The sequence below is a fragment of the Rhodnius prolixus genome, unplaced genomic scaffold (genome assembly GCF_049639745.1).
Source record: "Rhodnius prolixus isolate KJV_2025 unplaced genomic scaffold, Rpr scaffold_1, whole genome shotgun sequence".
Classification (NCBI taxonomy): domain Eukaryota; kingdom Metazoa; phylum Arthropoda; class Insecta; order Hemiptera; family Reduviidae; genus Rhodnius; species Rhodnius prolixus.
The window spans coordinates 5472638-5496846 of record NW_027411581.1 but is presented as its reverse complement, the minus strand read 5'-3'; the positions used below and the strand labels follow the sequence as shown (position 1 = coordinate 5496846).

At 31.7% G+C, this 24209-nt stretch overlaps 2 protein-coding genes and 1 long non-coding RNA gene across 17 annotated transcripts in view; 1 reads left to right on the top strand and 2 right to left on the bottom strand.

The window, feature by feature from the left end:
* Positions 1-7226, bottom strand: part of tyn (trynity) — a 113192-nt gene extending 105966 nt beyond the window's left edge. The window contains exons 1-4 of one of the 8 annotated variants that reach the window (XM_074124756.1): positions 7058-7226; positions 2066-2266; positions 1473-1887; positions 772-850 (exon numbers count right to left, since the gene is read on the bottom strand). The gene's annotated coding sequence lies outside the window, so the exon portion shown is untranslated. Of the gene's footprint in view, positions 1-771; positions 851-1468; positions 1888-2065; positions 2310-2436; positions 2661-7057 lie in introns of those variants that run through there. The other 7 variants (XM_074124671.1, XM_074125058.1, XM_074124833.1 and 4 more) reach the window with 7 other exon arrangements.
* Positions 186-20315, top strand: mtm (phosphatidylinositol-3-phosphate phosphatase). Of its 7 annotated transcripts, XM_074126705.1 has the most exons (23): positions 186-265; positions 989-1157; positions 1994-2110; positions 2878-3072; positions 6284-6524; positions 6624-6767; positions 7335-7497; positions 7571-7729; positions 10653-10896; positions 12580-12872; positions 12983-13108; positions 13861-14121; positions 14198-14312; positions 15081-15323; positions 15559-15675; positions 15754-15906; positions 16578-16894; positions 17200-17330; positions 18063-18238; positions 18332-18439; positions 18536-18720; positions 18801-18996; positions 20092-20315. In XM_074126705.1, exons 13-23 carry the CDS (start codon positions 14208-14210, stop codon positions 20236-20238), a joined length of 1878 nt encoding a protein of 625 aa, XP_073982806.1. In that variant the 5' UTR covers positions 186-265; positions 989-1157; positions 1994-2110; positions 2878-3072; positions 6284-6524; positions 6624-6767; positions 7335-7497; positions 7571-7729; positions 10653-10896; positions 12580-12872; positions 12983-13108; positions 13861-14121; positions 14198-14207; the 3' UTR covers positions 20239-20315. The 7 variants fall into 7 exon arrangements, with proteins under 7 accessions (XP_073982806.1, XP_073982885.1, XP_073982719.1 ...); XM_074126784.1 differs by lacking the exon at positions 6284-6524; XM_074126618.1 differs by lacking the exons at positions 6284-6524; positions 6624-6767.
* Positions 20316-20459: 144 nt separating this feature from the next.
* LOC141455145 (uncharacterized) lies at positions 20460-23694 on the bottom strand. Of its 2 annotated transcripts, none has more exons than XR_012459159.1 (2): positions 23101-23694; positions 20460-22191 (listed from the first exon to the last, which is right to left on the bottom strand). It is a non-coding gene; the product is annotated as an uncharacterized lncRNA (long non-coding RNA). The 2 variants fall into 2 exon arrangements; XR_012459154.1 differs by having other exon boundaries at positions 20460-21108.
* Positions 23695-24209: the final 515 nt, after the last annotated feature.

Below are 24209 nucleotides of genomic sequence, written 5' to 3'. Positions count from 1 at the left end.
ACTCTTTACTAGAGAGAGAAAGAGATAAAATTTAAAAAGAAGTTCCAGTATACCCAAATTTGATCTAAAGTCAATCAATTCAAGAAAATTCATTTCATAAGTTATCCTTAACAATTCAATCTTGAATTATCTCGAAAATATCTTACTTTGTTGTTGTTTTTTCCTGTTTTACATTCATTTTTTAGAAAAACAAGAAAATAGCCCGTTCAAAAATTCATAAATCTTGTGGAAATTAAGGCTGTTGAAAACTCATTAAAAACTCATGGTAAGTTCATTATCGTATTAAATTAATTAAAAAATATAGTTGATTCTTGAAACAATTTAAACTTTAGACTTGATCGTTTCATTAAAAAAAAAAAAAAAATTGAAATACGACTGTACGAATGCCATCTTGGATTTTTCTCAGTTTCATTTGACTTCCAGTATCCAGATCTCATTTTAAGATGATTCCAGCATTAAGAATTCAATGCTATCCTTTTATTAAATTAATGAAACAATGAAAAAAACATTGTTTTATTCAATTCATGAATTTTAAATTACACATTTTTAAATATCTCATTAGATTTTTAATTTATTTTTTTGGTTCGCCATATTTGAATATAAATCTCGATGATAAAAGTTTTAATCTGCCTTTTCTTATTGTAATCCATTATAAAATTTAACAAATATTGTTTATTTTTAATGTTTATCTAACTTCCTAATAATTCCAGCATATATTATCGTAAATATCTGCAAATTTCTTTTAAAATCTTATAAATGAATTATACTTACATAGTAGGGATAACGTACATCAGACCACATCCAGACAAAACTGGCCTGGTCCATTTGAAGGGGATTGAGCTTAAGTTATCTTTAAAAAAAAAAAAAAAATTGGCTTATTAATAACTTAACTAATATTATAAAATATTTTAAATTTAATATTGTTTTTAATAAAAAGCATTTTCATTTTCTTTAAAAAGATTTATATTTTTTATTCCTTTTGCTTCAGTATGTTGTCATCACTTGAAGTGACGTCATTCTCTGAAGGAAGCCAAATTAAGTGATATACAATAATTTAAATCTCACATAATGAACTTTATTGTTAACAATTGCACCAATCATAGTCTTTATTGAAGATTTTGAAAAACTTATTCAATAAAAAGATCTTCCCCTTTTTGGTATGTATGATTGAATTTTATTAAAAGAAAATAGGTTTTCTCTGTTACGTGGTTTGCTAGTGTCGTTAGTTTTTGAAACTTAAGATCAAGTTTATTGAAGAAAATTTTGATGAAACTAGGCAATATTTCGATTAAGTTTTGTGCACATAAAATCAAAATTAGTTTCTTGAAGATAATACATTCTATTGAATTGGATTCTGTACTTTCAAAATAGTCATGTAAAAATGGTGCTAAAGTGATAATTCATTGGCCTAAGTAAATACACAGATAATTTCAATTCAGTACAATGTAATTAAATAGTTGTTACTTACTTACATAGTTACTTGCGGTTTAGAGATTTGACAGAAAGAACGCCATCTGTCTCTATTAATCGACAGCTTCCTGGACTCTGCCCATCCTAATCCTCGTACGTTGGTTACTCTCTTAACATTTGCCCATCCAAGTGATCCTTCTTCTTCCCCTGGGTCTTCCCAGATGACTGTGTAAAAGTTTTTCTTCTAGCTTAAGCTTGAACAAGCTTCTCCAGCATCTAAGTACTTTATAATTAAGTCTGTTGATTAAACTTTATTGATTCAATGATCCCTGATTTCCAATGTTTAAATCTTCATTAGATTAATTGAAGAGAATATATACCGATACGAACTTTACTACTTTATCTAGTGTTTAATATCAGAATTTGTAAGTTGTGTGCAGTTCTGAAATCGCTGTATGGTAGAAGATAAAATTTAATCTGCAACAGTGGATTGAGATGTTTGAGAACGGTGGCTGCTGGATATTGGAAAAATTAACTCTTAAGTTGTAAAAAACGATCAATTTGATTTAAATATTTTTTCCAGGAAAAAAATTATTAGAGGGGAGTTTTAGAAGTGATAAAGTAATTTATAGAAGTGATAAAAGTATTTCCAAACCTGTTTTGGCGACGTAGCTAACACATTTCTTTCTAATCGACCATGGTAAGCACGTTCCATCATGTTGATCTTGGTAGAAAATTAAGAATTATAAAAATTTGTAGTGTAAGAGAGTCGTGTGAATGTTCTCATAAGACTTTTTCATTATCAAACTTATTTGTGAAAATCAAAACACCGAATTTTAATAATTCCTTCCAGCATCTTTAAACAAAAAAGTAAGCAGGTTATTTTGGATAGGTTACAAATTTGAAAATGTTTAATTTGAGACTTTGAAAATGTAAACATATCCAAAAAGGTTAACCTAGGTATGTAGGAAGTTCTTAATCAACGGAGCTCACTAAAAGTAATAATAATAAAATAAAATAACTAACCGTTAGTTTACCGACAAGTACGTTATTATTTTATATTACATCATCTGTTCCCATTACGTGAACAAAGTTACAGTAATATGTCCCCAAGACTTTGATCACTTCCTTAGATAATAAACAATTAAATAAAGATATAAATCATAAACATATAAAACAAATATTCCGTTTTTTGCATCAATTATTGCTGTTGCCTTTTCGCTCCAAATCTTTTTCTCCAAAATACCGTTAAGCGTAGTTCACTTTACGCCGGTTGTCGTCTGATAATTGGACGTCGGTTCAATACTTAACAAAAAAAAAAAAAATTCAACTACCTAATTATAATAATACGAGAAATGAAGTTGTCTAACAGTCATATAAAGATGTAAATAAACATTCAAAGGAGGGGGCATTTTCTTACCAATAGAGAAGCAGAAAGTAAAAAATGAATTTTTTTTTTGTTTACAGGGTATTCTGTACTGTGACGTGACCCTTAATTATGTGTGAAGATGTACCCTGTACTATCCCCAGGTGATGAAAAAAAAAAAAAAAAACTTACCCAGGTAATCTAGGGGAAGTTCGAAAGAGAGAAGGGATATCACTGCATCACTTCTTTTCTGCATTGTCATCGCTAAATATTTTTATGAAGAAACCTCTCCCAAGGTGGGTGTATAATCTCATTTAACATCTTATATCTACCTAGGCCATCTAGGGAGCATGGTGCTTCCCTACCACACCATGTTCGTAACCTTTCCTCAGATGTTCTGAAGATGGCTTCTCAGATTAAAGCATTCCGAGCTCTCTCCAAGAGGGTTCTAAGAAAAGAGGAGAGCCGGTACTGTCTCATGCTATCAAAACGCCTTCTCTGATACTCCAAAATTGGCCACCCTCAAAAAAATAGTAGGGAGTGCTCTAAGGAAGATATACACCCCCTACTACTCTGATTGACGCTGCATTGGTGAGATAGGATGAGAATAAAATTAAGTTATAAGTGTTCGGGGACCATGATCATTTAGATGCTAAACTTGATGGGAAATTATCAATACCAAATGAAGTATTTTATGTAATATCAACTGTTGTGTTTGTGTGAGTGTTTTATATTGTAGTTCACATGTGTCACACGCCCTCATCATCACATGTGTGTCTATGTTCAGTTTAGTTTTTTTTTTTGTTCATCTTCAATTACTGTACGCTCAAGAACAGACTGGTCGGAAAACCGCTACGTTGCCTTCTTCTTCGCTCATTTAAGTTTCATTCAAACACTGTTAAACTTCCTCCTTTTTTTTATTTTTATTTTTCCGGTCAAAAAAAAAACTTTCTCTTTTTTTTAAAAAAGGCTAACAGCCGTTGTAAACTTACAAACACGCTGGATGTATATATATACGACTGAGTCGATGAGTAGTCTGTTACAAAATAAGAAGAAGCAAAAAAAGAGTAACTCTTGTAGAGGTGAAGCATTGCTTCGTGTGTATGTGTGTGTAAGTACAACTCCGTTTCCCGTTACAAAAGGTACATGCTATATAGGTGTACCATCTAGTCTCAGGTGCAAGGAATGTCATGGCCACCAGAGAGTTGAAAAAAAAAATATATATCGCGTCTCTATTCTTGTTCAATATTTTAACGGAAGAAATAAAACATCATATGCACACTCACAGGACTTTCTCTTACTACTATTCACAAGTTTCGAAACTCAATTAAATTTTTTTCAAACTGGGAATATTTAATATTTATAATCACCAACATTATAGTTTGTTAAAACGGAAATGTAACAACAGAGAAGCCGATACAAACCATATTATGAAGTTTAAAGAAGGTCTAGGTTGCGTTTTTTGAAGAAATCTTAAAATACAGAAATTGTATTCGTTAAATTAAAGACTGTAGATATTTTTTTTTTCTTTTTTTTTTTTGGCGCATCAACAGCTGAGGTCCTTAGCGCCCGGAGCTTTTTCCAGTACACTGCCGGCCTCCGGGCAGTGTTCTCTCGTTACAGACAACACTGTCCATCACCGGACAGTGAGCTGTAAGAAGCTCCTAGGAAGAGAAAATCTAAGGGTCAGCAGCTGGATTCGAACCCGGGACCTCCGCGTGGGAGTCCAGTACGCTAACCGCATAGCTAATCCCTTCCCTCGACTGTAGATATTATTTTCAAATTTGAACGCAGAGAAATGAATTAATTTTTGATAAATGCCTATAAATAAGCTTCAAAAACTAATAAATTGCCGTCAAAGAGTAAATCACGTGAAAATGTAAATCGTCAAATTTAAATCACGCAAGGAGAATATGTAGTTCATTTTTCATACTTTCAGGAGAAAGTATCGTGCTATTGTGATTTAAAAAAAAAAAATATTTTTAGATAAAAATTGTTGAACAAACGACTGGTTACCATATTCACGTTTCAAGAAGACCATAAAAGTGGGTTATAAATTTCAACCCGCATAATCTTAATCATATCAATTGAGAATTGTGAATTCAGCCCCCCATTAAATTAAACATTTAAGTGTAATTTAATTTGAGATTTTCTTTTCTTTTTTTTTCCTGATTCATACTTTGTCTTATTCTTGATCGAATTCAATTTAGTCTAGTTTTCAGTTTAGAATTTTCGAGAAAGTTGTTAGAAAATGATCAATTGGTTATCAGGACGAGTAATATACTAGAGCCGTTCTTTAGTTTTTTTATTTCAAAATTTTCCTCATTAATGGCTTCTACAAATCTTTTACTTAGTATTTTCACTGCCTTCTTGAAGATCTATTATCTTTTATTTCCTAAAATTTTCCGGGAAAATTCTTTAGTGCTACTTTACGATTTTTCACTTTTACTTTCTCCTGAAAAGTAATGCGACAGTGTCTGATTTTCTGAATTTTTGAAATTATGTTTTCAACAGGAAATACGTGATTTTAGGTGCGCAAAGCTCGAAAATAAAACTTTATTTAGCAGTGGAAAGGTGGGTAAAGGGAACTGCTCTGAGAATAAGTAGGGAAGGAAGCGGAAAGTGGAGGAGCACGGGCAGCAGGGAATGGTTAACCCTTTACGCAACCTCTCCTCTCTAGAATCTTCCCAAAGTGAAAGATCCAGAAATATAACTTCGTTAGAAATTTCCTCGGAGATGAGTACAAAACGTGCGGTTATTTAGAGAACGGATGGCTCCTGGAGGACTATTCAGAGAATTGGGGCTGAAGTGTTTGGGCCAAGAACCAGGCAGACAGAACCCATGAGCAATTCCTAGCACCTACTAGGTGAAAATTCTTGCGATAGAAAGATGTTTAAACTTGGCATGAATTATCGGATTCATGACATGTTATCCTCTTCGACAGCTAGACTGCCATAAGAGTGCAAACACTCCTCTTATGCTAACAATGAGTGCCTTAGCAAACACAAAAAACCTGGGCAGTTATTCTACAGTGGATGCCAGGTCATGTTGGCATTGAGGGAATGAATTGGCCGACGTCCTGGCGAAGTAAGGCGCCAAACCCCCTTTCCCATTTTATGGAGTCTAAATCTTTCTGCGTGGTAAGCGATGGTTTTCTCCTGGAGGAGCTGTAGAGGGAGGAGTAATTCGTCAGAGTTACGCTCTGGTCCTGCACCCCCTAGTCTGAGGTAGGCAAAGATTTGTTTGGGAAATTATAACTCGGCTAGATCTGCACAAATCCAGGAGCCATCCGTATTGGTCATGATCTGAAGGTTGACATCCTATACAGTTTATTTCGAAATTTAGAAAGAATCTTTAGCACATTCCCTCTTGATTGAATAATTCAGTTTTTATTTCATTCTCGTAGCAACAATGACTTGCGATCTAATAAAAAGTTGGAAAGACATTTTTGTGGAAAAATAAATAAATAATTTAGTAGTAAAAACATCTGGTGTATGCAAAGTGCAGGATGATGGGCGGAGGAAGACAGGAAGTGGATGTTGCTGACCGCATGCTCCACTGCTTGTCCATTCAACCTTTCTTGGCAACAGCAATCAACGAGAGAATCCATAGCTGATTACCCATTCTTTTTGTCAACAACAAATTACTTTACCCAAAAAATAAATAGTTGGTCAACAATGTTAAGACACTAGAATAGAGTAAAAAAAAAGCAACTGGTTGCCATAAAAAGAAGAAGAAGAAGAAGAAGGTAACTACCTCTAAGATGGTGTCCTGGACATACTAACAACTTCCAGTATAATCAGGATCATGCACTACTAGTTGTTACTTTCTCTTACTTCTGTTGCAGGGAGTAATACGATCGAGATAGATTTTTGAAATCACTTTTTTAAGAAGTAATATTGGTTAAAAAGTACTCCCCGCTACAGCGTTATGTACAACGCTATTCAAGTTGGGACTTAAGAAAATACGAAACTTTGGAAAAGCTACAGAGGTTTTTTTTTTCTATCTCAAGAAGTTATTCTTTTGGTTGTCCAGTATATCAAATTACTAACTAATTAGTAAACTTTGGAAACAAGCATGGCCATATTCACTCTAAAATAACATTTTAATTATATTTTAAATTTATTTACGTGGCCAGAGTGTAGATTACCTAGATTGTGTGAGTGTGTAGATTGTATAGATCGATAGCCATAAAAGTAGTCTCTAAAAACTTGTTCTGGTTTACTGAATGGAAGACACTAAGCACAAGTTACAGGTTACTGTAGCAGAATTATTACTCACCTGAGTGATTTTTACTCGCACCCTGGTCATTAAAGATCGGGAAGTCAAACATAAATATAATCATCTCCAACTTAGAAATGAACAATTAGCTAGTTGTTGAAGGTAAAGTTAGACTAGAAATGTACGCCAAAAAAAAAATATTCTAAGCTGGGCTACAACTGCTTTAACTTTTTCTAGAAATGAAGGTTTCCATTACTGCTGATGAAACCTTCCAAAATAATGTTTGTTTATAGCATCAATGGCAACTTCTGCCGACGGTGTTTATTTTTTCTTTTAGGTTATTCTGACCATACGTATTAATACATTCATCAATTTGTAAAAAAAAACTTTTTCGGGCTCCAAAACTCGTAAACTTGAGGTGGACACCACGAATTTCTTACATAGTCTACTAAGGAAGGAGTAGCAAAGATGTCCAACATTCTACACGATCATGGAGCCATGTAAGGGTATTCACAATAATTATTAATTAAGTTCATAATAATAAAAACTAAGAATAATATATTTTTATTTTAGGACTTAAACTGCCCCAGGCCTTTCTATAGAACGTATCTCACGCAAGATTACTTCTGATACCTCTGGAATGTACTTTTTTTTTTTGGTTGGACATCAATATGAGCGAACCCTAAAAGTGAGAAAAAAGTAGAGACAGGCGAAAAGGAAGGAAACAGAGAGGTAAATGACTGTATTCTTACAGTTCTGTTCAGTACGTGAAATACTGAAACGTGATTACAAGAGACTTGCATTTTTCTCTTCTCTCTTTGTTGTTCGCTTTCCCTGTCTTTCACTCCTTGTCATTCCATTCTTCCACCAAAAGTTACCGTTTAATCGGAGTTAGATGTTGGAAAAAAATTCGGTATGATCACTTAGTTGACTTATTCTTACAAAAATGCTGTAAAGTTCAAAGGTTCAAAATCTGAATTCGGGAAAGAAATATTTTCTTCTTTCTATACAGATACAGTTCGTAAAACCAAACATCATACAGAAATGATATTAAAATTTGACTACGATTAGCTCACATTTGTTTTCTAGTTTTAGACTAACTTTTCAAGGCGTCTCTCATCATCATCAGCCCTTTTGGTCTGTACTTTGTAAAATTTGTGGTTAAATAGTATTTTAGAGGTTGGTAATTTTAAGGAAATCAAATATTATCTCGTAAGTAAAAGAATATTCGTTTAAGGAGTTCGGTCATTTTGCTGGGCAGTCTGTATGAAGTTCAAAGTGAGTCGTAAGATAGTAAAATTGTGTTTAATGGTAAACATATCACCCGCAAGATTGGAAAGTTAGTGAAGTAGTTTATGCGTCATCAAATGTCCTTGGATCAGTCTTGTATGTCCTAGTCGAAGGCAACTCATTATCATCTCTTCTCGATATTTAGATCTGAAAGAGGAGCAAGCCATTGATGATATGCCAACTCAGACTCCATTTTTACTTCACTTTTCTTTTATTAAGAAGAAGAAGCAAGGTAGTCCGATACTGTATCCTACCGGACATTGATATATTTATATGGATCAATCATAAAGAAAGCAACTAATTGTTGATAGCGTCTCTCACTCACCAATCGAGTTGTAACAATTCATTGAGTGGCAAGTGAGAGGCGCCTGCGCAGTGCAAAGATTATAAAAGTGATAGAGCTATCTACATATTACTTTTAAAGGACCTCGTTTAATAAGGAGAGGTTTCTTCTTTTAGACCTAGAAAGAGGTCCACACAATACTGCTAAAGTTCACTAGGGCCCTACCATTCAATCTATTGTACATTTATAGTATGAAAATAAGAGCACTTCCCGGAAAACCAGGTTTAGATACACCTTGCAAGAAACATGTCTTCTAGTTGAAACTATTTACCATGGTAACACAAATCTTGTTCCACAAGTTGCATTATATGCATTTGTATGCACAAGTTCTTCCATCATCTTTCTCTAGAGGTGGAGTGTGTGTGAAAAATAAACAATGCCCCTCACACCTGATGAACACGTCAATATACATATGCTTGATTGATCATCTCTTATCACTAGATCCATTTTATTTTTCACACCAATAATTCTAGCCCAGAGAAAGTTAAAAATGATATTAAACACTAAATAAGGTAAAACTAAAATCTAGACTGTGAATGATTTCCTGTGGTTATTTACATGCTTAAATAAGAACGCACTTGGTATGATAAAAAAAAAGTATGTATGGTGAAATCGTCGTAACTAATGCGGGCATATAGATATAGGTAATAATTAATGACTTCAATTATTTGAACACTTCTACAATTCAACTTACTGCATTCTCTCTATTCAAATATGGAAAAAAAGATCCTGGAAATTTCAAATGTTTACTAAACGATTGGTTGCACATTATTAACATTACTACATTCCCGGAGTTGCGATAATTGCTGAACAAAAAGGCAGCTTCGTCGTATTGACTCTTACTATTTATTAAGAGGAACTATTATAAAAATCGTATGCAATTTTTTTTATATTGCTTCTTCATCAGAAATATCCGCAGGAAAAAACTTTGCAGGAAGCAGTGTATTTCGTTTGTATATTCCCACGGAACGGACTCGTAACTTCTGCTTTATCACAGCTTTTCCGAGGAATTTTTCTGTATAACTTAATCAATTCACCTTTTTTTCCCCGAGGTTTTAAATTAATGCTTCTTTTGTCCCACGTCTTATTAAATCTTTCCAGTAGTACAGTTGTTGTATAAAGGTTGATCCTCAAAATCTGCACGAAAAAGCGTAAGAAGAAAAAACTAATTTTGACTTTGAATTTTTAAGATGGACAGAGCATGAACTTGTCCATGAACAGACAAGACAGAAGACACCAACTCTCTAATGATGTAAAATAGTATATTGTAAATTAGCCCTGAAGATGACCTAGTCCCTAGGTCGAAAGCTCGGCAGAATAAAGTTTATAATGACTGAAACTGGCATTAATTTTTCATCCTATTGAAACTATGATTCAGTCACCAAAAATAATGAACAATTTTTTTTTTAATCTGGGACTGCCCGTTTATCGTCTTCCTACCACCTGTAGTCCACAGATCCATTTACTGCAAAGTGGCCGATTCATTCTCTTCAATATTAACTTCAATAGGTTTTAACACTTCAATTCCTTCCTTAATAAGTTCATGTAACATGTTCCTAGGTGATTTGCTAGGGAAATTTGTGATAGTTCTGGCGCCCTTACTGAAAATTTGGAGTTGGGAAATTTATAAGAGAAAGTAGTGTGCATTTTTGGTTTTTTAATTTTCTTTTATGGTTCTGTGATAAAACTCGTAAGCCTCAGATAGTTGTATGTAATGTAAAAATGTGAAAGTGTTATAAGGCGTATAATAAAAGCCAATTGAGAAGAATTTGCTTTACTTATTTATTTTTCTAAGTAAAAAAAAATAGATTCCGTTATATTCTTCAACTAGCTATTGTTTCCAAGTATAATTTTTTGTACTTGTCTAAATATATTTAGGTATATAAAAAAAAATACATAAAATGTTGTTTTTTTTCTATAGTAATAAAAAAAGACTTGCGACTAGCCAATCAACAATAACGATATATTTCGAATATTTAATAATAATAAAATTAAATAACATTGAAGTTTTTTCATTTTTAGTACAATTACTCCTGTTACTACAGAGAAGTGATGATGATGTATAACAATATTGTAACGGTCAGGTGGTCAGCTGGTAATGCACTGAGTGCTCTGTAACAAGAAGAACATCTTTCTGACCACAGATATGCTACTGACTATTGCAAAGAAGAAGACCTTTGCACCAGAATCTGTAGTAACGGTTACATTCTTCACCACAATTTTTATTTATTGAAATAGATAAATATGTTGTAAAAAATATTGAAAGGTTAGTTTTTAATAATAAAATCTTATCCGTTGCTAAAATAATAACACGTATTTGCTTATATTACTTTTTTACTTCCTCTAGAATATATTCCGGTCTTGTCTGGATTGATGTTGACCAAGAAGGTCGTTGCTTGTCTTGTGTCAAAGGTCAGTGCCGTAGCTACTTTTTTGCTGCAACGACGCTACGCAATATATTTTAGAAAAAAATAAATTTGTATTTTACTAGTTCGTTTTATTACTGAATTCTTGGGAAAAGGGTCAAATTCGATCTCCACCTTATTGCAGTATCCCAAACGACTGCTCCTAGAAGCAGGACAATAGATATAGTATCAGCAGTACTTATCTTTTAAAAGAGAAATTAAGGTAATCCTAAGTTTCACGCCTCCCTATTTTGCTAATCACTAAGCAATGGGTAAGTCATCTACATTACGTCTAGAGTGATGATTTGGAAGGAGCGAATCTGCCGTCTTCTGGATCCCTGGGATTTTCCTAGACAGCGTAAGCGGTTACATGGGCTGGAGAGTTATATTATCCTTCTTGGAACATTTACAAACTTTAATTCAAGGTCAAATTTAGAAATTCAAGGAAGGAATTTCTCGGTAGTGCATGGGTACCCATATTTCTGACTACCCTGCGTAGAAGTATCCTTTTGGGAGGTGTGTACTTAGAGGGGGCAATGGGGAAGGGAAAAGTTGGCTGTAGGGAGTAGTTATTTCTTGCCGCTTCTAACTTCTCCTAATTGAACTTTCTTTGTGTAACTCCGTCAGTTGTTTCATCACTGAGGTGTTTACGAGTCTTACCTGGCCGAATGGGGGGAGCTCTAACTCATTAAGGTTACATATAAAAATACCTCATTAAAAGAAAGCTTTATTATGTATATATATAAAGCTTATTTTAGATAAATCAGTTTAAATTACCTGCTCTAAGGATAAACGAAGTTGGACTTTAACAAACTGCATGCGTTGTTCTCTGTTTCTGTGCGTCTTACTTTTGAGAGAGTTGGGAACACGAAGCCTATTGGGATCCTTCGGCATGCCAAAAATACAATTTAAGGAGATTTTATCTTGGGTAAATTTAAAATTATATTGAAACAACCACATAGACGACACCAGTATAAATAACAGAATAAAAATTTCACTTTTTGTGTGAGAAATCTATTCTAATGAAATAATTGTTTTCGTTTAGAACTGACATACGTTTTCAAATGTATTGTTAAAATTCGCATGCCACACCGTCGGTCAATTCAAAATAGACACGACTGATTTTTTTGCATGGTCTTGGGGGGGGACGAGGCTTTTTTATGTTAGAAATAAATAAAAGAGATCGTATACAATAAATCTGTTTTATTCACTTCACAGAGCAAGTTTAATTAATTAACCTAGAACCTTTGTGAAGAAATGTGTAAAGAAGAGGAGGATACCAGCCTTCCAGTTTGCCGACGTTATGGCATGAGATCTGTGGCATGTGAGACTAGAGTTCTTGTTGCAAAAATACGACTAGTAGATGAAGAGAGCAAAGCTTTATCTAAAAGATATTATAAGGAATGGTACCATAAATCTCTTTGGCTGCAGCGCCTTGTGGAACGGGACTCCACCTCCAGTTCCAATAAATAATAAAATAACTTCCATTATTCCAAATTCAGTATTTATGAAGAGTTAAATTATTATTTTCATTTTTGCTACAGGACTAAAAGAGAACAAAGAAATGAATGTATAATTCTTCAAAACAAACTGCTGATTGTGATGCGAACATCTGTCAATAATTAGATTTAGCCACAATGAAATGAAACGGAATATTTAAAGTACATAAGTTATTATTACAAAGATCCACCAAACTAGTGATGATGACCTACATTAAAATACGATGGCCACATTCCTTGGTAAAAAATTTTCAACCAACACTGTTAGTTTAATCTGAAATAAATTAAATAACCTCGATGATTGATGACGGTGTATGATACCGAAACATGTCGACCAGGTAACTGTATTCTGAGCTGATTATCTCATAAGACTTAATTTTACAACTCTTTAGTTTATTTTTTATTTTATTACTACTTTTGATATTGTTATTTTTAAAAATTATTTTAGAAGAAATTGTGATGGGACTTTCTCTTACTGCTAATTTGTTGTAAGTCTTTAAACTTTAGAACAACTTTATCAAAACGGAATTCATCTATTACGAAAACGAATTAGAGTGGCCTTATTATCAAAGCAGTAAGTACCAAATAGTAGCTTTTCAAAATTATCAACTTGTGAGTTTTCTTTTCACTCTCACTCATTTACAGTGTGCACTAAAAAAATCTTTTCGCATGCAGAATATCTCATTCAAATCATGTATTCCCAGTAAAGATTCAATTTTTTTTAAAAAAAGGAAGTCTATCCAGACATATTTATTTAAACTCAAAATCGAAAATCGGTTACAATATGTCCTAGGAAAGTCGATTTTCACCCTAGATTTGTACTGAAGAGCAATGCTATGTGTGGTTCATAACATTTAAGTTTGAGGCACTCAGGATATTTCGTTTTTGAGCTCAAAATGATTGTTGACTCCATTTTGGAGAAAATCACAACAAAATGCAATAATTTTATACTTTAAAACTTTAGAACAACCGATTGACCAATTTTGACGGACACTCTAAAAAGAAAAATCGTATTAGAACTTTTTGAGATTTTCCTTACACTAATTTCTAAAAAAAAATCCAAATTAGAAATATCTTTTTTAATTAAATTAAGTATCAAATTTGCGAAACCGAAAACAATTAATCTTATCGTAAGAGAAAGTATGAAATAATAGCTTTAAGATAGTGTACTTTCTATTCTTTATTGATAAATTTTGAAAGATTCTATGGAACAGTATAATCTATTTTATCTTTATGATGATATTTATGGATGATAATCTCTTCATTATAAGTTATAAAAGAATCAAATAATCTCAGTGTTTATTGTTACTGTTTGCCAATTGCCAGGTCATACATGGTTTATATAAGAACATTTGCCCTCCATTGACACACTCATCTGGGCTGTGACGTGTGGTAATTATAGAAAGCTAACCTGACTGGAAGGTACTACTCTGTATTCCCAACTTATTGCTTGTGTTCGAATAATTTCTGTGATCATGTAATTATTAATACGAGTTTTAATATAAAAATGGTGCTGAATTTTTAACAATAATTTACCTGAAATGCAGTGAAGTTGTGAAAGCCAGTTTAAGCAATTAAGAAAACAACGTATGTATAAGAATATATTTATTTAAATAAGACTTCTTAAACTTTAAAGATATTTAATTTAGTTTTTTCTATTTAGTAAAAAAAAAATGGACTTACAACAGAAAGAAACGAGCAACGATTCCTTAGCTTCAGATTCTAAATCAAGCTCTTTGAATTCTAAATTGGGTCAAGAATCGGTAAGCCTTCTTCTTGTATGTACATATTTTAATCAATATTTCATCACCGCTGCAAAATAATAGATGATTAAAACTTTTCGGTACTCCACTTATCGTAAGCTAATTTCATACAAAAGACAAGCCAATGTTTTTGTTTTCACCTAAATGGTGCGACTTAATATTAATAATTTTGGCATTCTCAAGATTCCTCTGATTTGTTTTTATTACTGTAGTACTGTTTATTACTGGTAGCAAACCAATAAAATTCTAGACTTGAAGCCGTCTAGAATTGTTTTCCAAATCCCACTCGTTGCTTCGAATTTAGTCCTTAAGGGATTAACCTTATTTTCACTTACAAATTAATTCATACAGATTGTAGCCAGTCTTGTTGCTACTAAACTTTCCCATCTGCTTGACTTTTTCAAAACGTTACTGTTAATGTAAGTATCAAATTAAATATTATATAGTATCAAATGAAGTCTATCTTTGGAAAAATTACATTCTGTTGATATTAATTCTATCAGAAGTTTTCTGTATAAATTTTAAAACATTCTACTTACCCTCTTTAAAAATAATATTTTCTAATCATATTCCGCCTGTTCAACTTATTACTAAAGTATCCCAATTATTTTATTTATTTACCTGGTTTAATATTTTCCACAATAAGAAATTTTTATGTTTAGCACTGAATTCTTGTATAATAGGCAACTTCTAGGAAAGGGTTGTTAGGGTAACTAGCCGTATTTTGTATGCATTCATTTGTATAACATTTTTGTTGAAAATAATATTGATTCAATATTTCAGAGCAGCGGAGGTGGAGGAAGTACTTTGGTTGGAACAGTTGGAGCCGAAGGAGGTTCACCACCACGACCTGAAGATCCACCTCTGTTACCTGGAGAACATACACAAGGTGTGGCCAAAGATGTCACATATCTTTGCCCTTACAGTGGTCCTACGAGAGGGACTCTATCAGTCACCAACTATAAACTTCATTTTCGCAGTGTTGACAGAGAACCACCCTACATTCTAGAAGTTCCTCTTGGAGTTGTAAGTATTTTCGATTGAGTTTTTTTTTTAATTTAGTAAAATCCACGAAAAGGAATCAGTTTTAGAAGCAGAAATTAAAAAGATCATCATAAAGTCTCAATGATCCATTACTTTTCTAAAGAAATCATGAAGTTTGTTTAAAATATTCATTACATTTTAACTCCTGAAACATAATTCTAACCATTAGTATTTTTATTTTTTCATTTAATAATATTAATGCAAACAATTTCTGCAGGTGAGCCGAGTTGAAAAAGTGGGTGGCCAGTCAAGTCGAGGGGAAAATTCATATGGAATTGAGCTCTTTTGCAAGGATATGAGGAATTTAAGATTTGGTCACAAGCAGGTAAAATATGTGAGATCTTAAGCTGCTTATGCTTTATTTCTTTTCTTTTTTCCCCAAATTATTCTTTTACTTTTTTCATTTGTTTAGGAAAATCATTCTAGGCGAAATGTATTTGAGAAATTGCAGCAGTACGCTTTTCCACTTTCTCATAAATTGCCGTTATTTGCCTTTGAATACAGTGAAACATTCCCAGAAAATGGTTGGACTGTTTATGAAGTGATTGCTGAATTTAGACGAATGGTATGAAATAAATTGTAATTTTTGTATTTACAATTGTAATTGTAAATAATTCTGCAAGTTGGCAGTAGAATTCATGGATCATTGATTGATAACGCCCAATAATATTTCACAAACTTTAATGAAAAATCGAAACATTATTGAGAAGTTTTTTGTTCGAATACCTTTGGCATACAAATGCATATATTCAATGGGACTAGTAACTAATAATACGCTACTGAATGATTCTAATCGACTGTTATTAATTGGATTTATTAAATAAACCTTGCTTGATTTGTAGACCAGACTTGTTTTGCATTCTTCAGTTTTGCAGTACGATTCCTCATATTTTTTGTTTTTTTCATCTAAAAGATTTATAGTTCCTAAGTTTTTGTTCCTAAATTGTAGCAAAACCTCTTGACTGGAGCTTCTTTAATCGTGTTATTAATCGTACTGTTTACATTTTTTGAAAATCTTTTTGAATGTGATTGCAATTGTATTTTCTATTTATCTATAAAGGGCAAAAACATTCCTACAGGGCGTCCACTGTAAAAAATTATTCATGTCTAGTTTGGGTATTCGTGTTCTGATTTAAACATCACTTGTGAAAGATGTTTTTAAACATACCTAATTAAGTATTTACTTGTTCCAAGGAATCCAATGATTCCTTTATTTATAAATTTTTATTTTACCAGGGAATCCCAAACGATATGTGGCGTATCACTAAGATGAACGATACATACGAAGTTTGCGATTCATATCCAGCCGTCTGGGCAATACCGACAGCCGTAACCGAGGATGAAATCCGTTCTGTGGCAGCTTTTAGAAGTCGTGGTAGGGTGCCAGTTCTTTCATGGATACATCCAGAAAGTCAGGCAACTTTGACAAGATCATCCCAGCCACTTGTCGGGGTGAGTGGCAAGCGTTCAGCCCACGATGAAAAGTACATTCAACTTATTATGGATGCCAATGCTCAGTCACACAAGATGTTCATATGTGACGCAAGACCCAGGTCGGATATCTAAAATTGAATTTTACAAAGGAAAAACAATTTTATCCATATCATTTTAGACGGAGAGATGGTACACTCCAGAGTTGTTTTTTCAATTCTATTTCAGTTTTAAATCTCATTGACAATTTTTTTTTTTTTTTGTATTAATAACCAAGACATGATATTACACCACATTTGCTTGTTGCAACAACCGTTGCAGTCGCAAATTTCAATAAAAGTTAAAAAAAAAAAAAATTAGTTTTAATTCATAAGTAAGATTATGAAAACAGAATATTGGTTTATTAAAATGTTATTTTAACTTTTAGTACTAACGCAATAGCGAATAAGGCTAAAGGTGGTGGATATGAACCAGAAGATGCATATCCCAATGCTGAAATAGTTTTCTTCGATATTCACAATATCCATGTTATGAGAGAATCATTAAGGAAACTCAAAGGTATGTTAATTACATATTGTTAGCATCTATGGTATAAGATATGAAACTTCCAATTGCGTCAAGATTTTCTCAAATTATCTCTCCTATTTTTCACCCACTTTTGTGGGTCTTTCTCCCTGAAAATTCTTAATAGAAATATCCTGGAAAAGTATTCAAAACAAAAGTTTTAGATTACGTGTGTAGAAATAGTATTGAAGTTTTAAGAAAATCATTGAAGACGTTTTCAAGAATATCTCAAAAAATGTGAAACTATTTTTTAGTAATTGGTAATTGGATTTTGATCGTTTTCAAGCTCTGGCTAACATTGATTTATAAAACGAATAACAAATTGTGATTTTTATCTGTGTAGCTCGCATTTTATTTTAAGTTTCTGTTTCTTTTTCTGTCATACTACAGTTGCTGATTCAAAAACTGTAGTGTAATACTTTAACATTGTAAAAAAAATCAAAGTGATCAATCTGCCTCAGAATTAAGTATATTATCAAGCTTTGCGGATTTTACCACATTTCCAATGAAGAATAAAGCTTGAAAAGCTTGTAGATTTTTGGTTTTTGAGCTGAAAAGTTCACACATACATATAATAATATATGTGCGCACAGAACATAAAAGTCGAGCCTTGAAAACTGCTAAACTGTAAATAATCTAATTTAACAATTTTAGATTTATTGTAACTTATAATCAATCTATGTTATGCTTAAATCAAGAACTAAATTCATTATAATTGCTTTGCAGAACTCTGTTTTCCAAATATCGATGAAGCAAAATGGCTGTCTGGTTTGGAGTCAACATACTGGCTGAAACACATCAAATGTATATTAGCTGGTGCTTGTCGTATAGTGGATAAAATAGAGATTCATAAGACCTCTGTACTTGTGCACTGTTCTGACGGCTGGGATCGTACAGCACAGGTATTATTTCATGAAAGAATTGTCTCATCAGGTTATTTTATTCATTTCATCCATATAAATAACTTTAAAAAAATGTGTTTATCCTTATTTTAGTTGACAGCATTATCTATGATGCTTCTTGATCCTTATTATCGAACGATTAAAGGCTTTCAAGTTTTGATAGAAAAAGAATGGATTAGTTTTGGGCATAAATTCCAACTGGTAAGTGTTTTCTACTCCTTCTGGTTAATCTTGAGGTTTCTATTGAATTTTTAAAAGCATTTATTCTAACCACAATGGTATTGTTTTTATCTTCAGAGAATTGGCCATGGAGATGATAATCATTCCGATGCAGATCGATCACCAGTATTTTTACAATTTATCGATAGTGTATGGCAGGTTACACAACAATTTCCAAATGCATTTGAGTTCAACGATTATTTTTTAATTACTATTATTGATCATTTGTATTCATGTAGATTTGGTACATTCCTTTTTAATACGTGAGTATTAATTTTCTTATTTGCTTAATACTTTAAAAGCATTCTGTTCATGAATTAAATTATTGTTAATATTTTTTCAGAGAAAAAGAACGACTTACAGAACAAGTAAAACTGAAAACAGTTTCTTTATGGTCATATACGAATAGCAATTTAGATTTATATAGAAATCCACTTTATTATGCCCAACAACAAGTACTCATACCTGTGGCTAGTATGAGGCTTATTAAATTATGGCGTGGATTGTATTGTCGATGGAATCCGAGTATGCGACCTCAGGTAAAGGAATAAATGATTAAAAATACTCTCTGATTGGTCTGAAAGTGCCATAATAAATTCCTTTAAATTCTTTTTCTTATTCAATTAGAAAGAAATGGTAATCGTACAGTTTTTCGATTTTGAGGTGTCACCGGGAATATAAGTTTGGACGTCTCCTGAGTTCAAAACAACGTAAAATCGCCCTTTACACATTAAGCACTTTCTTAAAAAACCTCTTTTCTGATTCAGAGGACTTCAAATCGGATATTTCAGTGAAAATTGGAAACATTAACAAAATGCAATAACCTCCCTGACCAGCATTTAAAAAAAGCGTGCTGTCGGTAAATTAATTACCTTATCCTTCAAATTCTCTTTTTTAAGTGTAGCATCTTATGCTCTTTATTTTTAGTTAGTCGTAGGAAAAAAAAGGTGTTAAAAACTCACGTTGATAATTAAATTTTATTTTCCTCCATTTTATTTTATATTCCAAATATATATTTTATTGAATTTTCACAAACTTGTCACCAAATTACTATCACAAAATGGGATTTTACTAACACTAACTCAGGGTATACTTAGAATAGTAACAAAATCACTCCTTCAAGTGATGAGTTTGCTGCAAAAGTATGATTTGAGTTAATTCGTCCACATAAAGCTATTCTTTAGGAGACTACTTTAAAGCTAATGGAAGAATCTCTGAGCTCAGATAAGGAGAATGATGAACGAGAGATCTCGGGACCAAATGAGATGATAATGATCGTTTGCAGGTTTTTACTTGAAGGAGAAAGCGACTCCATTTTATGTTCTCTGCCATTAAAGGCTGTAAGATCAAGGATCCTCAGGCTGATCATTGAATTATATGGAAATGACGAGCTTAACGAAAGAAGACGCTCTTGTGAACATTGTGAAAACAGTTTTTAACCCTGTTTTATTCTTGATCCTTATGGATCACTTACTGCTTACTCTCCTTTTTCTTATGCCATTCCTTATTAGTTTATGTCTCAAAAAAAAAAAAAAACAACCTGGTTCGAGTGGTTAACGCAGAAAAAGATGCTTCAATATTTTAAATGTTTTTTTTTTTTTTAGTAATATTCAAGTTTTTCTTTATATTTTTAGGAACCAGTTTATCAAAGAACAAGAGAATTGTTAGCATTAAAGGAACAATTAGAGAAAATTGCAGATGATTCACGCAAAGAATTAAAATCACGAATGGTGAGAAATATGAACACATCTGCAAGATTAAATTCACCAATACACAGTTAAAAAAAATGAGAAATTTAATCCAGATAAGTTTTATTTTTAGTATTAAAAAAAATAAATACTGCCAAAAAAAAAAAAAATCTAGCCCCTTGAGAAATTACTTCATTTTATTTTAATATAAATTAGTTGCACAGTTTCTTATCAAAAAGATTTTGTAAAGAACCAGTGTTATTAATATAATTTTTAAAAACAACAACTACAAACTTAAAATGAGAAATTATTGATATGAAAAAGAGATGTTTCATGCTGATAAATGTTTTTTTTTGTTCCTTACAAATAAACAAGATTATATATATTTTTATCTGTGAATAAATTTAAAGGTTAAAAAGCTATTTTATCCACAGTATTTTAAAAACAATATTTCCCCCCTAAATTGTTAATTTAAATGTTTGAATTATTGTTCTGTATTTTTTCTTTGTAATTTCTAATTATTTTGTATTCCAACCATAATTTTTTTTTTATTAACTAGGATTGTTTTTGTTTAATTTTTAAAACTTTTTAATTTTATTCCTGGTTTCTTTTTTTAGTTTTTTATTTAAGGATAACCTCAAAATTTGTATTTCTTCTTTTTATTTCTATAAGAAACATAAATAATTAAGTATTATGTGTTTAAATTGTATTTATATAAAATATACATTGGGTTAAACTGTTTGTTTTCAAAAAAATATATATAATTTATATTTCTAAAAAATTATAATTTTTTTTTTTCTAAATTCTAGTTAGGTGCACTCTTAAGACAAATTTGATAAATCTTCTTACTCCAGAACTCAGCAGAATAATAATTTTTTCGTCATATTAATTCTCTTTAATCGAATGTAAGTGGTAAAGCCATACATTACTCTGAAATATCATGTAATTCCCTACCTCACATACCTAAGAAAGGTCATAAAACTAAATTACTTTAAATAATATATTATTTCAAATCAAAGTTTTGTTTGAGGTTGTCCATTTCTAAAATAAAACAAATCCAAATGAATAAAATTTGCACATTCATAATTTTGACAATGTTTTTAAGATTTCAATAATGAATATCTCAAGAATATTTTTATGAAGATTTAATTCTGTTACGGCAATGTTAAAGAAAAATTTGAGCTTTTTTACTGGGATCTGTACTGTAGATAACAACCGTTTTAACACACTGTAACGACATGCGAAATGGATAATTTTGGAAATTTGCAGTTTTCTAAAATTAATTGTTAATGGGAAATTGGCACGTTTTGTTAATGTTTCAGACAGAAGAAATTCAGTCAGTCGTGTTAAGTTTCATTGAAAGGAAATGGTACTGTTAGTTTCTGTTGAGTATTTTCAAAACATTTTTTTTTTTATGCGATCTGGGTCGTTTTGATCCTGTAATATCTAGTCGATTATGTAGAGAATGTTCTGAAACGAGTATATAGATGATATAGGTATCAATGGTTTCAAAATATTCGCTACTCATCGGCTAGAATTTACAATATCGAAACGATACAGATCACACGTAAAAAAGTGTTTGAAGGTACTGGAACAAAAAAAAAACTGCATCATGTCCTTTCACTTAAACTTAACATGGCCCACTACATTTCTTCTGTCTGAACCTATAAAAGAACTATCCCTTTTTCAAATATATTCATTTTATAAAACTGAGTACATTTCTAAATCGATCGTTGTAGTACCAAAACGGTCTTTCGTCAGTTCCAAAAAGATCCTTATCCTTGTGAAAAACTTAATTAGTTCATTATTATTAATAGAATAATAATAATTACGACCGTAATAGAACTAAAAATTCTTCAAAATATTGTCATAAAAATAACACTTTTTTTTAAAAAAAAAAAAATAAATTTAAAAATTAGATCGTTTAGAAGACAAGGTTCAATTTGGAAATGGATCCAACAAGTCTCGAGAAAAACTCCTATCAATTGAATCTTTTTTATTGCGAGGAACATCCGGTATCTCGTTTTGACGTCATTGTTGCGTTTCCTGGTGACAGTTAAAATATCACATTTGAGCTTTTTTACTAATTTCAATCTTGGAGTACTCTAGCCCCCCCCCGCACACACACAACTTTCTATAACCGAATTTTTCTAAATTCTAAGGGTCCTTGATGCGTGATTATGGAAATATTTAATCGTTCGCAATGATTCCGCTTTTGTGGCGTAATAACAGAAGATAAATAAGAGATATTTTTTCTCACTTCTTTCAAGTATGAATCAAATTTTCGGAAAAATATTTATCGGGTAATTTTTTTTACAAACTTTTATTGATTTAATTACAAAAAGAATTGTAAAATGTTTGCTACCATTTAAAAAATTGAATAAACAAATCACTTTAGTAAAACAAACATTGGGTGCCCTCTCAATTGTGAAATAAAAAAAAAAGGTCACAATCAATGATTGACTTCCCTGTTTGTTTTAAAATAGCTGATTAATATTACTGAACAAATAAAATGCTCATTAACTTGTTTATATCTGTGTCCTTTAAATATTAATATTTTGTCTATAATAACCATCATTAAAAATATAGCATCTCAGTCGATCTCAATGCATTTATATATGCATTTGAATTTAAACAAAAGAATTTGCTGCCTTTTTTATCTAACATCATAAATAAAGCGGATTATATAACCGAATAAAGCAAGTTATTTTTATATTTATTTTAATACAATAAAAAAAAATCGCCTGCTTTACTTGGTAAACAAGATCGTCCTTGAATTAAAGCCAAATTAAAATTTCTTTAACATATGATTTTGTATTTTTTCATTTTTGTCTCGCTCCAACAAGTTTACAGTGAAATTTAATTATAACCGTCTAATTTTGTTTTTTATTTAACAAAAATTTTTGTGTAGACCAATACTTATGTATAGCTTTCAATAACTGTAAAAATACTTACAAATTTTTCCACAAACTTCACATTAAGTCCATGGGTCTTCGTTTGAGTTTATAAACTTTAATCAAATTCAAAAAGGAACCTGTCAGTACATTTTTTTCTTTTCGTGGAAATTGGAAATCCTAAAGAAAAATTTGGTGACACACACGACTTTCTTGCTTATTTCGGCGAGATTCTGATTTACGTTTTAATTTATAACTCAAAACGTCCAAAGCGAATTTTTCCCCGAAAAAAATGAAAACATCACATAAAAAGTTCATTATTAGCCACTCTAATTAGTCCATTTAGATTATCGTTGACCACTGCTGACTAAGAAAACCTAACCATTTATGTGTCTTACAACGAATAGACTATGTAGGTTTTGCTATGGTTTGGGCAAGATCTGAGAATTTGGCTCCAAAAAAAAAAAAGGTTAACTCCTTATGGAATCTACCTAATCTAAATTTATGGTCTAATGACAATTTAAAACAGAAAATACCATTGCCTTGCTTTCCCTAATCGGAGTTTACGTAATAATTATTTTTTATGCTAACTTTGCAAATTTGGAATTTCAGTTACATATTTAATCGTTAATAAGTCCACACATTCCCTATAATGGGACTTCAGAAAAAGCCCCAATCTACCCGTAGCCTAGAAGTGCGTTTAATCGATATTTTCATCGAAAATAATTTTTAATAAAAATTGTTGAACTCAATGATCAATTAGTGTAGTAGTAGATTAAAGATAATCTGAGGTTAATTGTTTTTTTTTTTTCTTACTGTAAAAAACCCCGAATAAAACGATTAAGTGAAGTGGCGGAACTTTTATGGTTGGCTGAATTAAGCTCTAAAAGCTTATTGTCCGGTCTGTAAGTGATAACCTAAACCAGGTATCAAAATTTAGCCTAAGGCGAATTTTCATTTTGAGTTGTGCCGATCATATACTCCACAGACAGACACATGCCTGCACACAGAAAATGACTTAAGTCTTTAAAAACAACTTTTATGGGCTCTGAGGATACATTTTCAGTGAAACTCGATATCGAAAAATTTGAGATTGCAATACTTCCTCTTACCTAGTATAGTTAGCGGAAGTAAAAAATGTTAAACGTTAAAATATTTCACAATAATTAT

Coding starts and splice junctions, on each gene's coding strand:
- mtm (XM_074126856.1), top strand. CDS start 14,208: ATGGACTTACAACAGAAAGAAACGAGCAACGATTCCTTAGCTTCAGAT. Junction 15,676..15,753: donor GTCACAAGCAGGTAAAATAT/GTGAGATCTTAA, acceptor TCATTTGTTTAG/GAAAATCATTCTAGGCGAAA. Junction 16,895..17,199: donor ATATGTGACGCAAGACCCAG/GTCGGATATCTA, acceptor TTTAACTTTTAG/TACTAACGCAATAGCGAATA.